This window comes from Papilio polytes, unplaced genomic scaffold (assembly GCF_000836215.1).
Source record: "Papilio polytes unplaced genomic scaffold, Ppol_1.0 DF820844.1, whole genome shotgun sequence".
In the NCBI taxonomy this organism is placed as follows: domain Eukaryota; kingdom Metazoa; phylum Arthropoda; class Insecta; order Lepidoptera; family Papilionidae; genus Papilio; species Papilio polytes.
Window position 1 is genome coordinate 1,038,515 of NW_013528360.1, and position 16,398 is coordinate 1,054,912.

Here is a 16,398-nt window from a genome sequence, read left to right on the forward strand (position 1 = left end):
AAAAATTGGCAGCCTGTGTATTCTTCGAGATATTCTACATCTGTGACAAACATCCGTTAAGCTGTTTTGGATACATGTAGTAACATCCATCCATCCAAACTTACGCATTTTCATTAGTAAGATTGTAAAAAATAAAATACATTCTACAAGTGTACACAATTTATTTATCATATTTCGTTTTAGTAGAAATTACATTTAAAAAAACGACAAAAAAAAATCATCACATATGATAGTACAAAAATACTGTTTTAGAACATATCTAAAATTTGTTCTCGAATACTTGAACAGACGAAAAATAACTATTTTAGTGAGAAAATTGGACAAAGATCTTTCCAACATTGCCAGGTATAAAAAAGTTACATTCTAAAACAATGCTACAAGACAAATAATATTAGGAACTGCATTTTAATACGAGCAAAATGTAGCAATTTAAAAAAAACACCAGGGTTACCAGTTTCACATTATAAAAAAAATTAAAGACACTGGCAACCCAATTATAAGCAATCTCGAATTAATTGAAGTTAAATCTCATTGAATATAGAAAATTAATCAATAAAAAACAATAAATCGACCAACTTGAGAAACTTCAGTACAAAAACCTAATTTTTATTTCAAAGCATCAAATAAACAAAAAATCTTTGCATCAATAAATAGCAGACAACTCAAGTCGGTCTAAAGTATAAAAAAAATTAAATTAAGTTTATTAAAAATATAAAAAATGCAATTTTTAGTTAATTGTTAGCAACACTGTTAACTAACAAACTGAGCATCAAACACTTTACGGCTTAAATTAAGCGAAAAAAATAAATATGTTAGTATCTTAATAGTAGCTAATAAAATTCTCTGAGTTACATTATATTTATTAATAATTTACGTACTGGGAACATTGACAACTGTCAATTGTCAACACGCACCATTTCATGTCAAAAAGTTTGACAGCTAGTTGACAGATCAGTGCAAACTATTGCACGTTAACGTAAAATTCCATTTTAAATAAAAAATTGCATTGTTATAGTAATTTTAAAAACATATATGACTGACTTAATATAACTTTATGAGATGTTAAAACCTTTTAGAAAGGTATTTTGACAGCAAATGTTCCCAGCAAAGTGTCGGCCTTGCCTTAAGCCAGCCATAGGTCTCGCCTTTGCCAGACATAGATCTGGCCCTTGCCAGACATAGATCTGGCCCTTGCCAGACATAGGTCTCGCCTTTGCCAGACATAGGTCTCGCCTTTGCCAGACATAGGTCTCGCATTTGCCAGACATAGGTCTCGCATTTGCCAGACATAGGCCTGGCCTTTGCCAGACACAGGTCTGGCCTTTGCCAGACGTAGGTCCCGCCTTTGCCAGACGTAGGTCCCGCCTTTGCCAGTTCTAGATCTTGCTTCTGCCTGGCCTAGGCCTAACCTTTGCCAGGTCTAAGCCTTAGGCACATTCCAGACTCGCGTGTTACCGTCCTGTCCCACGGAGACCAGCGACTCGTCATCTAGCCAGGCCAAGCCAGTGATCTGACTTTGAGGATGGGCATCTGAAAGTTTAAATATTCTAATAGAATACAATCGAATGGGTTATGTAATCTATATCTATACTAATAATATAAAAAAAAATATTTTTCTATGTATTGCATACTTGCCGGGATTCGAACCCAAGACCTGTAGATTACATGTCAAGTGCTTAAACGACTGAGCCATCAACGCTCTCACAATGTAACAATAATATTAATGTCTAAATCTAATAAAAAAAAGTGCAGTGTACTTTTGATGAGTGTGTGCTTGGCGGGCGTGTCCACACTCCACACGATGACGCTAGTGTCGAGCGAGCCGGAGGCCACGCGGCGGCTGTCGGCCGACCACGCCACGCAGTTGACACGCGCCGTGTGGAAGCCCCACTCCTTGTTGTGTGCCAACTGGAATACAAAGTCATAGCCATCACCTAATTTAAAAAAAATAATTGTCTTAATATCTTTTTGAAATAACCAAAAAAAGTACTGGATCGATTTTAATAACATTGTTTGAACGATATGAGCTTGGTAGATCGATGATATCCTGACTGAGGAGTATTGTGAATGTGTTCCTTGAATCCGACTTAGCCCATAGCCGCCCACATGTGATCTCGAGTAGTAGTAATAGGGAATATGCATGTATTTTTTTTTCAAACGATTCTACTTGTTAAAAAAAAAACAGAAAAAAATTTGACGCAAAAATATTCAACCATTGACTTAAAAATAATAAAACAAAATTACAACCATTTTCGAGCGACTAAAACGCGACCAGAGTTGTCAATAGACAATTGACGTCAATCGTCATATTCCATTCTTAACATATGCTCAGATGTCACTTCGACGTAAAAAACAACAAAGCTTCTCAAGGTCAAAAAGTCAAAAATCGATTCATTTTTATTATTCCTGATACAAATAAGTGGTAATTAATAACTCTATTCATTAATTTTTTATTTAAAAGTTGGTATTGATATCGTGTTTACAGTAAAATACTTCAAGAGTGTATTTCTATATAAACTAACATAAATGAACTGTGTATTGTCAACACAGCGACGCCATATTAGATAAGCCACTTGCCTCGACCAATAGTGTGCGTTTTAGAACTTAGCGGGGGAATTTGAAAAAAGACACTTTTTAATAATTAAATTATGCCACTAAATCACATTATATTAAATAAAATCTTTGCAGGAATGTTTTTATAGTAATAAAGTATACTTAAAAAAAGCTTGGTGCAATTTGGCGTCATATGTATATTGCGTATTCAGATATCGTGCTAGCTCAAGCCGACAATACATACGGTATATCCTTCAACGTCGTATAATATGAGTTTTCTGTTAGCGTCAGCTGCAACGAGGTATTTGGAGTCTGGGCTGTAGCTGACGGCGGTGACGGGCCCGAGGTGCGTCAGCTCGGAGCGCGGCAGCAGCGCGCGCTTGTCCAACGAGTAAATGTGCACTTTACTATTACCACCTGTATAAATAACTCTATTAGAATAATTATAATATATTCTTGTATTATAAAAAGGTTTATTTTATTATTCGATTCACGTAGACTGGATTTCAAAAATACTTTCCCAGTTAAAAAGCACATTATCGCCGATTAACATAGGATTTTTTGTTACTTTGTTTTTATATAACATAAGATGGCAAACGAGCAAGCGGCCACCTGAATCCGCCAAAATGGCGAAGCGACCGCTGCACATAGACATCCGCAATTGCAGATGCGTCGCCTACCCTTATACGACGGAGGAGGAGACACACATAAAGAGGATATTTCCTCTTCCTATTCATCTCCTCCATCGTCAAATCAACTTCCTCTTCCCATCCTCTCATAAGAAAAGGGTGGTAAAGAGAAAGGGACTTAAATTAGACCTACAGTTCTACTACAGTAGAACCTCGATAACTCAAACCCCGGTAGCTTAAAAACCTCTATAACTTCAAGAAATAATAAGTTCCCTTCCCTTCAGATCCCAAAACCTCTACAACTTAAAATACTCTTTAATTTAAAGAAGTAATTTCTGTATTGGCCCTCAGTAACTTAAATAAATATTTCCACAATGCCTATAACATAAAATTAACAGTGGTAGTGCCCGCTTTAACATCTTAGCGCTGCAGGGCACGCCCCCAGTAATACCACGACCACACATAAGACAGGCGTCAAATGTAAGCAATTCCGTGTTTCGTCTGATGAGTGTGGTGCCGGAGACCTAATTTGAGTCCCTTTCTCTTTACCCTTTTCTTGTAAGGAGAGGTTGGGAAGGGGAAATGTCCTCTTTATGTGCGTCTCCTCCTCCGTTGTATAATTGTAGGCAAAGCATCTGCAATTGCGGATGTCTATGGGTAGCGGTCGCTTCGCCATTTTGGCGGTTTCAGGTGGCCGCTTGCTCGTTTGCCAAAAAGTTCAAAACAAAAGGTTTCGGTATTTATTGCTTGCACGATCATAGAGCAATGTAACATAAAAGATAATTTATTATGATTTATGTATTATCTGTCTCCACGTGGGGACAGAGCGGGGTGACGGTTGGGAATAATCCAAGGGAATTTGCTATTTCCTACCCATCCTTTGTTAAAATTTAGACATTGCATATATATATGCAGTTGCTCTAAATTCTATTTTCAATATACTTAAAAAAATACAGACGGGTTGATAACCTCTTTCTTATTGGAATGTAAAAAATTATTATTTTTAATAACGTATTTATACTTGTTGATAAGTATTCAAGTATAACTTACCTCCGACAGCGATGTGCTTCAACTTGGGGTCGATGGCGACGCAAGTGGGTTCGTAGCTGACCGGCAATGTCGACTGCTTGTTGTTGCCCATCAATACTATTAACTGTAAATAACAATATTACAATAATTATTATTAACTAGCTGTTCTCGTGCGGCTTTATCCGCATGAAATATTTTTTTTATTGTTTACATTTGTCAAATTATCCATAGCAAATGTCAAACTGACATGACAAAACTTGGCAATGCTTCCTTGATGTTGGCAGCAACTTATGGTCTCTTTCCCCATATTAGGGTTTTTATCCAAAATATTTAACCCCTATGTTTAATGGCGTGAAAATATATAGCCTAAAGCGTGACGTAAGTGTACAGCTTTTTATTAAAAAAAGTATTATTAAAAAATATGGGGTAATTGCTGACATCTTAGGCAACAAAGAAGTGTGTGTTTACACTTTATTATAATAGTATAGAAGTATAGACTACAAACTCTAAAATTCACTACATACTGAAACTTTAAAACCCTCAAAATTATGCCTCAATTGAACTTTCATATATAAAAACATGTAAATAAAAACGTTCAATATAACAATAATAATTTTAAATATCTTACTAATATAAATGTGAATGGATGGATGGATATTTGTTAGTTTACCGCCTAAACTGCTAAACGGATATAAATTTGGCATCGACATAGCATAGTCTGAAAGAAAATCGGACGGAATCGCGGGATAAAGCTACATAGGCACAAATAGTACAAATGCAATAGGATGGATGTTTCTACATATCTTCAAACCGTTCAAAGTACATCACAAATGTAACAATCTACACTTAGGTTACTTACTACTTACTAATATAATAAATGCGAAAGTTTAGATGGATGTTTATAGAGTTTGTAGCCTAAACTGCTCAAGGGATTTTGATGAAATCTGGTATAGACGTAGAGGATAGTCTGGAAGACACAGGCTACTCACTTATGCTTTTTTTTTATTCAACGCGGACGGAGTCGCGGGCGAAAGCTAGTAATATGTAATACTTAAAAAGACGGTTATTTTACAGATATTAAGTATTGGTTAATTAGAACAGCTGACCTCTTTGACAGTGGCGACGACTGTGAGGTCGTCCTCGATGACGTGGTCCATGGCGCGAGGCTGCGAGCCCAGCGGCACCGCGCTCTCGCTGTACGTGGGGGCTTCACCTAAACAGCAATAACTACGTTAATACTTATTATTAGCCCTTTCCCTTTTCCCTTTCCACCCTCTTCTTAATAGGAAAGGCTTTGAAGGTGGAGCACACGCATAGGAAGGGAAAATGTCCTCTCTGTGTGTGTGTCTCCAAATGTGCGTCTCCTCCGTCAATGAAGGGTAGGCAACGCATCTGCAATTGAGGATGTTTTTGGGCAGCGGTCGCTTCACATTACATTCCGGTAACCGCTTGCTAGTTTGCCACCTTATGTTGTAAAAAAAAAACAAAAGTGAATGTTCCAAAGCCTATGTGTTCTTCTAGACTATCCTCTACATCTATACCAAATTTCATCGAAATCCGTTCAGCCGTTTAGACTTCAAGCTCTAACATATCCATCCATCTATTTAAACTTTCACATTTATAATATTAGTAAGATTTAAAGTACAGTTACGGAAATTCGCGGTGTTTCCGGATGGCGAAGCGACCGCTGCCCATAGACACTCGCAATTACTGACCCTTAATCGAGAGGAGGACACGCAGATAAAGACGATATTTCCCCTACATATGCTTCTCTCCTCTCGCCAAATTCATTTTTCCTCTCTATAAGGAAAAGGTTGGAAAGGAAAATGGACAATACCCCACACTCATCAGATGAAACGCGGAATTGCTTCCACTTCACGCTAGTCTCGTGTGGCCGTGGTATTGCGGGCGAGACGGCCCTACAGTGCGAAGATGTTAAAGCGGGCCATGCCACTCTTAAACTTTGCAATGAGATAAACTCCGTCTCTATTCAATCAATAGCAGTGCAGTAATGGCATATATTTATTATATACATAAACATTTACGTATGTACTATCAAGGATCCTGTCAGATCCTGTTGCATCTCAAACCAGTCGTTTGAATATTTGGTACATTGACTTTGTAAGGAACAAGTGATACTACGTAAGTGTTACATCGCGTAGTTCCCCGATTGTACATGTGCAGTGTGTGTGCAGACAAATTTTACATTGTGTGTAGTATGTGCAATGTGTGCAAATTGTGCAATGTGTGCAATGTGTGTAGTATGTGCAATGTGTGCAATGTGTGCAATGTGTGCAATGTGTGCAATGTGTGCAATGTGTGCAATGTGTGCAATGTGTGCAATGTGTGCAATGTGTGCAACGTGTGCAGTGTGCAATGTGTGCAGTGGGTTGCAGTGCGCAGTATGTGTGGTTTTTTTTATAGGGGGAAAAATAACGCGCTGTTTTATGTTTGTGTGTGTGTACCGTCGCTGAGCGGCAGCGCGGTGCGCAGACAGTCGTCGATGCCGCAGGTGAGCAGCGCGCCCGCCTTGCCCACGCTCATGCCGTTCACCTGGTTGCCGTGCCCCGGCCCGCCGATGTGCCGACCCTCGCCTGCAATACCAACATATACCAACATTAGATATACACTTTTAATAAACATTGAAAAACAGTGTTTTAAATGCTATTGGAAAATAGATTAATCATATATGTTATTATAATAAAGCGTAAACACACTTCTTTGTTGCCTAAGATGTCAGCAATTACAGCATATTTTGGAATAATCCTTTTTTTAATAAAATGCCCCACACTTACGTCGCGCTTTAGGCTAAATATTATTACGCCATTAAACTTAAGGGGTAAATATTTTGGATAAGAACCCTAATGTGGGAAAGAGACCATAAGTTGCTGCCAATATCAAAGAAGCGAGGTTGCCATGGTTTGTCATCATGTCATGTCATGTTGACATTTGCAATTGATAATTTGACACATGTAAATAATAAAATAAATTTTCATAATTTCAATATTTGATATATTACCATACAAAGAAGTTACCGGTGAAAAAAGTTGTTTCCTGTCTATACATTTTTTAAATGTCTTTGGTTGTCGTTGAAGTATTTGAATCTTGACTTTTGGAATTGCAGTTTTACAAAATGTAAAAAATAAAATACAGTTTTACAAGAACAGCTAGACAATAATTAAATTCTGAGATGCTACTCACCGGTAGAAGTATTCCAAGAAGTAACACACCCATCATGGCTAGCGGTGTAGACAGTCTTAGTGGCAGGCTCCAGCGCGAGGCAGGTGATGGGCTTGTTGTGTCCCATCAGCACTCGGAGAGGCTTGTCCGGGTTCTCCATGTCTAAGTAATTGATCACTCCGGAGAGGGATACTGAGATTAAGTGATTTCCTTGCCATAGGCAGGATACCTGGAAAAATGGGAATTTTATTAAAGAAAAAATAAGTTTATTAATTCTTTCAAAATATTCAAAGTATTTTATATAGTAAATTTAAAAACACTTGAGTCAAAACTATTACTATTTAAATATAAAGTTAATTTTTAAGTAATTAACATCCAAATATTGAAAGATTTAATTATGTAGAGACTCAAATGATGAGACAAGAGATATCTCAAGTGATAAGACTTTTGTATACTTTATTACTATAAAAACATCCACAAAGAATTTTTTAACATCATATGATTTAGTAACGAAATTTAGTTATTAAAAAGTTTGTAAATTCCCTCAAGTTCTAAAACGCTATTGATCGAAGCAATTAGTGACTAATCAATTTTTGACTTTTAATAACTCTGAGAACCAATCAAATGCTTTGTTGTTGTTTGACGACGTCACAACACTCCGGCCGCGTTTTAGTCGAACGATGAATTGGCCATTTTTTTCATGTCATTTTCTTCCTATTTTCTATAACAAGAAAAAATACGTGCATCTTCCATATAGTGACTGTTTCCACTAACCTGTTGATTTTCAACAGCATTCCCCATATTGAAGGTGATGGTTCTCTGCATAGTGTTGACATCCCACACCGCGCACGTCTTGTCGCCGGAGCAGGACAGCAGGCGCGCGCCGTCCGCAGACCACGAGATACCGTACACACCGCCCTTGTGAGAACCGATCTATGGCACAAAACAAAAATATGTATAAAAAATTACACTAAATTTGAAATATCAAAAAGCTTTTAATTGAGAAGACTGAAAAATGCCGAGTTCAAATTGAGAATTGGAATTGTATTTTTCACGTCTATAGGTGTTTTGTGCCAATAAGACATTCCAGCAAAAAAATAAGAATTACACCCACACATCAAAATAATCGTTAAAAGGTTTTTTATACTTTAAATTGGTTCGCCAGATGTTTGCTTTTTGGACAAAAATCAGTCAAAATGAAAAGCGACCGCTGCCCACATACATCCGCAGATGCGTTGCCAATCCTTAATTGACGCAAGATGAGACGCACATAAAATAATATTTCCTTTTTCTATGCATTTCCTCCACAGTCAAATCTACTTTCCGTTTCCATTCCATATAAGAAAAAGGTGGAAAGATACTAAAATTAGGCCTCAGACGAAACGCGGAATTGCTTCCACTTCACTATGTCGTGGTATTGCGTGAGGCGAACTGGCTTTGAAGACAGAAGTTGTTAAAGCGGGCTCTACCACTGTTTACGATAAACATTTTGACAATAAACTTTGAAAATAGCAGACTTGATACAATACCTCTCCTTTAAGTTCAGAAGTAGCTCCATCATAGAGATATATCTTGCCGTCGAAGCCTGCGGAGGCGAACAGCGCGCCGTCGGGGCTGTAGCGCACCGCCTGCGCGAAACGAGTGTGCTCCTGCCGACATATGACTATGTATAGAAGGACTCGTATAATATTGATAAAAAAACTCTTTTTAAAAGATTTGGTGTACCAGTATTGAGAACAAATTTATATTTTCATATGTATTTAATAAACACAAAATCTATCATCTGTTTTAGCCGCGTTGCTTGCATTTTGATTTAGAAAAATATTTTTTTTTTTTATAAATTGTACTCACACCTTAATGGACGAAAAAAAGAACAGGTAAACTTTATTTTTTAGTATTATGTGTTACTTTTATAACATGCATAAATCTAAAATTATACGATACATGTACACTTTACGAGATATCGACTATTTAAACTAACTAAAATAATAGATTACGCTTTCGCAAACTTAATATTTGTTCTCACCTGTTTAGTGCACTTGAATTTGAAGGGAGGTCCTTCAAACACAGCGACAGTATTATCCTCGGAAGCGGTCACGATGCGGAAAGGACGAGCCGGTCTGAAGTCCACCGAATTGATCGGCTTCGACTGACCACTTATCTCGCCAACAGACGTACCAGTCTCCGCCATAAACACATGGCCGAATCTAAAATATATTACTATGTAATCTATGCTAATATAATAAAGAAACACACTACTTAGTGACGTAAGATGTCAGCAATCAGACTATATTCTTGAATAATTCTTTCTTTAAAAAAAACTTGTTACATGCTTTAGGCTATATATTTTCACACTGTTAAACTTAGGGAGTAAATAATTTGAAAAAACATAAAGCGGGAAAAGGACAAAAAGTACAAGCTGACAACGTCAAGAAAGCAAGATTGTCATGGTAACTGTTATCCAATGTCTAAGGACTGTGTCATTTGGAATTTAAATTTTTACAAATGTAAACAATAAAAAAAAGTATTTATATCATTACTTCTCACGTCCTTCCCCGACTACAACCATACGTTGACTGTCAGCGCTCCAGGCGATATCCTTGATAGGTCCGCCGATTGGCTGGAACTCGTTCTTGAGGATATGCTCCTTGTTCACAGTGTCCCAAATACGGACCTTGCCGGAAGCATCTGGAATTACAAGTAACTCGTCATCATACTGTACATACTAACATTATGGGAAAGTTGCAAATTGTAGAACTTTTTTCTTATGAGCGCTGAGCTTATAAAGCTTATAAACGCTTATAAAGAGGAAATATTGGTATTTATGTATACAATGAAATAATATAAAAACTCCTGGACCGATTTCACCATTAAAAAAACTACGTTATCAGTGAGTAACATAGGATACATTTTTTTAATTTGAGCATAACAGACTTTAGTTTAGTTTTCAAAATAATTATACTGCATTGTGAGCCTTTCATAATCCCCACTATCAATATCGCTTCAATATCAAACAATATCGCTTAAAAATACTTTAAAATAGCCTCAAAAATTATATAAATTGAAGGATTAATTTGACAAGCATCATACAAACACACAAAACAGCGTGTAGCTCGGCACAATGCCAACTAGAGCGAGAAACTGTGCCAATTTTAACCGCTTAGATTCTATGATAGCGGTTCGTATGCGGGCATTATGTGAACTTTTGAAACACAATCAGCTTGTTACTATGCGTTAGATAAAACGCATAACATGTTTCAATCAACACTTAACGACAAACAGGCGTTTGTTTTTTTTTTGGTTAAAACTGGTAAATTATAAGATACTAGTTGTTGCCCGCGAATTCCTTCGCGTGAAATTAAAAAAATCCTAAATAGTATAGCCTATGTTACTCCGTGATAACGTAGGTTTTTTATTGTGCAAGAATTTTTGAAATCGGCTACTTTTTGAGTTAATTCAATAAATACAAAAATACAAATATTTCTTCTTAATAGACTAGCATTTGCTTGCGACTTTGACAGCGCAAAATAAAAATTCTGGAATATAGCCTAATTAGAGATATAGCTTTCTTGCAAAATATTTTTTTTTCCTCGGTTTAGTAGTTTGACTCTATTGGTCACATACAAAAATACAAATCGATCACAAGTTTTGTGGTATTTTTTTTTTCATTTAACTATATTACATAAAGTCGAGATGTGAAAACCGTTGGCATAGCGAACTGGAGGACCGTGGCCTGAGATATGCCGAAATGGAAAAAATTGCTGGACCAAACCAAAGCCCACAAAGGGCTGTAGAGCTACGAAGCCGATGAAGATATTACTTAAACTCCTTCATTTTGTTTTCTATTTTTTTTACAAAATAACCGAAAAAAGTGATATAACCTAATGGCCGCCATATACATAAAATTACATTTCTTTGTTTACTATAGACATTGGATGGAAACGAGGTACAAACGGACAAATTGAATGACTATTTACGGATGTTAATATCAAATCACTAACCATGACCAGTTATTGTTAAATCAGAATTACATAGCGTAAATCCTATAGAAATAAGGGGAAATGTTAATTAAATTAACATTTAAATCGCAGTTATTTAAACAGTCCCTAAGTATATACTAGCTTTCACCTGCGAAACCGTTCGCAAAAACAAAAGTATAAACTATTTTTTCTTTCAGACGCTGGCTACGAACTCAAACAACTATCCATCCATCTAAACATTCGCATTTATAATATTAGCAAGAAGTAACTCATATAAAATCTACACTAACTCGCTCCTTTACCTTTCTGCGTGCGGCTCAGACAAAGCTATTGAAGTTCATTGTCGTTTTTATAAATGGCAATAGTACCAACATTTAGAAAATAAACGATTTCTAATTTGTCGAACACTACTCAAGATTAAAAATCGTATTAATTACTAGCTGTTGCTCGCGACTTCGCCCACGTGGAATTAAAAAATATAGCCTATGTTACTCACAGATAAATTACCTTTTTTAACGGTAAAAGAATTTTTAAAATCGGCCCAGTAGTTTTTGCGTGAATCTAATACATACAAAAATCCAAAAATACAAATCTTTCCTCTTTATTATGTTAGTATAAACGAACATAAATATACATATTACAAATTAGTTTGATCTATCGACTTTGTATGTATGTAAATTGTTCTACAATCTGCTGTAACATTAACCAACCGATTTTGAGAAGAATCGTATCTTCCCCTAAGTATCATATAATCAGATTATTATGAGTTTTTTAATTAACTATTACTATTATTATTAATTACAGGTATTACGCTATCGGAATTTAACATAATTTACACATATCGTCAACCTCAAAACGGTACGAATTAATCTGGCCGCTATCCAACATACTGAATGTTCTTAGGCAATGAATAACCAAATCCTAAACTAAATGTGTCGCGACAGTCGAATGGCCAACCCGCCTACGATCCTGGAGTTCACGAGTCAAATCTCGGACAATGACATTTTAACGTTAGCTGATTTTTTAATTCATAAACGAGCAAACGGCCACCGGACTACGCTAAAATACAAAGCAACATCTGCCCTTAGACATCCGCATTTGTAAATACTTTGCGTACCTTTAAACTACTAAAGGGATGCACAGAAAAAGTATATCAGTCATCTCAGTCATCACTCCCTTCGTAATCATGTCACCTTTCACGCAATCCATCCATCTCTTTCTAGTAACAATAGGTCCAGGTAGTCACAAACTTTTCTTACTAAAAAGATTTATCACAAGTTAAATGCAAAAATGCAGTTACATCAATATTCTTTAACAGTTAGCTTGATATCGGGCACAATTTGCCATGCTTGCAAAAGGTCATTCACCTCGCGTTAACAAAAAAATTACGCTACAGAAGACAGAAATAAAACTAGAGTTTTATACAGTTTGGTATTAAGTAAAAACTACTTGTTTAGGATTAACTTTTTCCCCAGCTTGATAAATAATGAATAAAATATAAAAGGTGTGTTTTACATGTTTTGAAGTAAGGCGTTGAAACATGGATGTCGAAATATTGCTTAAAATTGCAAACAAGGTAAATTTATTACGAACCAAAAGAATGAGTGTTTAGGCGAAATCGTACAAATAATAAATAACTATTTAATTACTTAATAATCTTACTAATATTATAAATGCGAAAGTTTTGATAGATGGATGTTAGAATGTAAGTATCTCCAGAAACGTTCAACGGATCACGAATTTCGGCATACATGTAGAGTAGTCTGAAAGGATGCATAGGCTACCCATTTAAATTTTTTTTAATTACACGCGGACAGAGTCGCAGGCGAAAGCTAGTAATACTGTAAATGTTAAAGTTTGGATGGATGTTTGTTACGTATTTCAAAAAAAACCTAATGGACGTCGATTCAATTCGACACAAATATAAACGGAGTTTATATGGACAAAAACTGTTCTCTTTATTTTAAAAGGAAACTATGGGGATGATAGTATAAAACAATCAAAGGCGTGTCCCTTATCTATTAATATCCGTTGATAAAATTAAAAATAAAATAATTAGTAACGGGTAAATCCCTGTTCATATCTCCTCCAAATAAATTTGAGATAAGAAGAAAACATATGGCTGTCTTAAATGAATGGCGCAAAGGACAAGTGGATCTATTTGAAAAGACTTTACAAATGCCTAGATGTCTGCAACAACTGGAACCACAGATGTGATTCTGATATATACCCAAGCAGTTGGGACAAGCAGTTAAAGAATTAAATTTGCCACCCACTTATTATCAAATATTGTATAAACTGCTGCAATCGAAATTGTAACATGTAAGTTGTAACTTATTACGCTTATGTTCTATAAAAATAATAATAATAAGCCTCTTGATTTCCATATTTACATAGAGTTTCAAAAATTTCATTTTGTTAGTATTGTTAGTTTCACACCTTATTATAGTTATAGGTATTGTTAGTCTACTATATCATTTTTTTTATTTATTTATTTTAAATATGGATCCCTCCTTGGGTAAAGGCCTCCTCCATCTCCTTCCAGCCTTCCCTGTTTTACACTTATGTTATACTATATTTAATTCCTAATATAAAACAGCATTTCATAAAAATGTTCAAAAAAAACTTGAAGTTTAGACTGAAAGCTTACAGGCCAATAGTTTACTAAATAATTTTATCTAATGATTTTATCAAATATGAGATTACAACATTTTTTATCATACATTTCTTTGTAATTGGTCATAAATATAAACATATCTTGTAACAAGCATCAAAGTAGTATATGCTTGTTGAATATGACAGAGGTTTCAAATATATATCTGTTTTGGTCATGTCTTTACCTTATGGTTAAATGTGGAGAGTAATTTTAATATTTAATTGCAATATAAAAGTTCTTAGGAACTCATTTGTAAATGTTTCTTTTACATTTGACTCATTATATGTTTATAAATTAGGAACAGCAGTACTGCAGCCAAAATGTGTTAATTCCATTGCTAAAACATATTTACAAGCAATATTCCATTATAACTACTCACTACATCTCTTTGTTGTGACCTTTTTTTACCTATTTGCATTAAAAAAACAAAGTTTCTTAGTGGACAGTATGCAACCTCTTTCATGGAATGCTTAATCTTTGTCCACCAAAGAATATAAATACATCATTCTTAACTTAACATAGTTATCCAATAAGATATTTTTTAAATGAAGATATCTTGGAACTACATTCTCTTAAACTGCCTGAATTCATATTTACCATAATAATTCAACTGTAAAATAGTCTAAATTAATTTTATTTATTTATAAAACAAATATTTAGAAGTACATCCTATCATTAAGGTAAATTATACCAGGGTCAATGATAATGCAAATAACTTGAATGAGTCACTTAACATGCTAAGACCAAAAATGGATATAACTTATGTATAAGAGTAATAATTACCTCCGGAAGCAATGTAGAAGCCGCTTGGTGAATATTTAGCGACATTAACTTGGCACGAATGTTCCGTATACACGTCTGAGATGGCCGGATTTTCGATATCCCGTATGATAACTGAATTGCCATTGGTGTATAGGAAATTCTTTCCTTTCGGATCACCTCCTAGAACCAGCGGCGTACCTCGCTGCGTCCTCGGAAGGGCCGCAAAAGTATATTCTGCAAACACCGATACACCAAATCAGTTTTTTACAACAAACAAAATTGGAAAACTCGATTCGCGTGCACCATTCCTACCGACACTTGTAAAAATACAAAGTTATACTCACTGTTTGAATAAGACATTATAACTTTATTATTAAAATAAAATTCACTAAACTGTCTACGCTTAACTAAGTATAAATCAGTACTTTTTAATTTAACTAGAAAAACAAAATCAGCCGCTATTACTCCATAGCCTACCGAAAATGACGTGACGTAAAGATAAGAATTAGTGTTGTTCTAGCGACTGTTTGGAGCTCCTATCGATATTTGTTTTATTTCTACCGCATTTAAAGTACTTGTTTTTAATTTTATAGTTATTGTCGATACTCAGTTAAAGCCGTGGTGGATTTGTTTTCTCAGCTATATTTGGTTTTGGAGGACTTTAAGTTTTGCAAGTTTACGACAAAAAATGATCTTTTAACCAACTATTTAATTTTTGTTTTTAGGAAATTTCAGGATTGTAAGCATCGATGGCCAAGTGGTCTGAGCACTTGAGAGCGTCGAGGGGTTTGAACTCAGGGGTTTGAACACTTGACTTATAATCTACAGGCCTTGGGTTCGAATCCCTCTATGTACCAATGTGATTTTCGATTTTTTCGAATTTCATATATAAATATTATTTTTTTTATACCATAAAGTGGCAAACGAGCAAGCAGCCACCTGAATCCGCCAAAAAGGCGAAGCGACCGCTGCCCATAGACATCCGCAATTGCAGATGCGTTGCCTACCCTTATCCGACAGAGGAGGAGACGCACATCAAGAGGATATTTTCCCTTCCTATGTATCTCTTCCTCCGTCAAATCCACTTCCTCTTCCCATCCTCTCCTTATAAGAAAAGGGTGGTAAAGAGAAAGGGACTTAAATTAGGCCTCCGGCACCACACTCATCATACGAAACACGGAATTGCTTCCATTTCACGACTGTCTTCTGTGTGGTCGTGGTATTACACCGGGCGTGCCGGCCTATTCGTGCTAAGATGTTAAAGCGGGCACTACCACTGTTAGGCGATTATTTACCCGATATACTTACACATTGAATACACACACATTCACAAAAGAAAAACATCGTGATGCAACCTGCACATTTTAGAGAAGAAATTAAAAAACATGTGTGAAGTCAACCAAACCGCTCTGGGCCAGCGAGGTTAACTATGGCCTAGTAACCTCTTATTAGGGTAAGTTCTGAGCCCGTCAATGGGGACGTATAGTAAGCTGGTGATGATGAACTTTATGATAAAAACCATTGTCACGCAAAACTGTACATTATGTAGATTTGTAAATGAAGCAAATAAGTATTAATTAATTAAGTTTCAAATTCTATATAATGTTTA

The 16,398-nt window shown here is 35.7% G+C and overlaps 1 protein-coding gene across 1 annotated transcript; it reads right to left on the reverse strand.

Moving 5' to 3' along the window:
• Positions 1-197: 197 nt before the first annotated feature.
• LOC106110171 (actin-interacting protein 1) lies at positions 198-15,290 on the reverse strand. Its single transcript, XM_013291900.1, has 13 exons — positions 15,134-15,290; positions 14,811-15,023; positions 9,932-10,079; positions 9,418-9,598; positions 8,921-9,040; positions 8,166-8,324; positions 7,413-7,620; positions 6,677-6,805; positions 5,318-5,424; positions 4,233-4,335; positions 2,798-2,970; positions 1,758-1,908; positions 198-1,530 (listed from the first exon to the last, which is right to left on the reverse strand). Exons 1-13 carry the CDS (start codon positions 15,147-15,149, stop codon positions 1,421-1,423), a joined length of 1,818 nt encoding a protein of 605 aa, XP_013147354.1. The 5' UTR covers positions 15,150-15,290; the 3' UTR covers positions 198-1,420.
• Positions 15,291-16,398: the final 1,108 nt, after the last annotated feature.

Bases quoted from the DNA above. Each gene is read 5' to 3' on its own strand.
- LOC106110171 (XM_013291900.1), bottom strand. The intron at 9,041-9,417 runs GTGAGAACAAAT...ATATGTCGGCAG, and splicing joins AATTCAAGTGCACTAAACAG to GAGCACACTCGTTTCGCGCA. The intron at 1,909-2,797 runs GTATGTATTGTC...TTTGTATTCCAG, and splicing joins ACGACGTTGAAGGATATACC to TTGGCACACAACAAGGAGTG.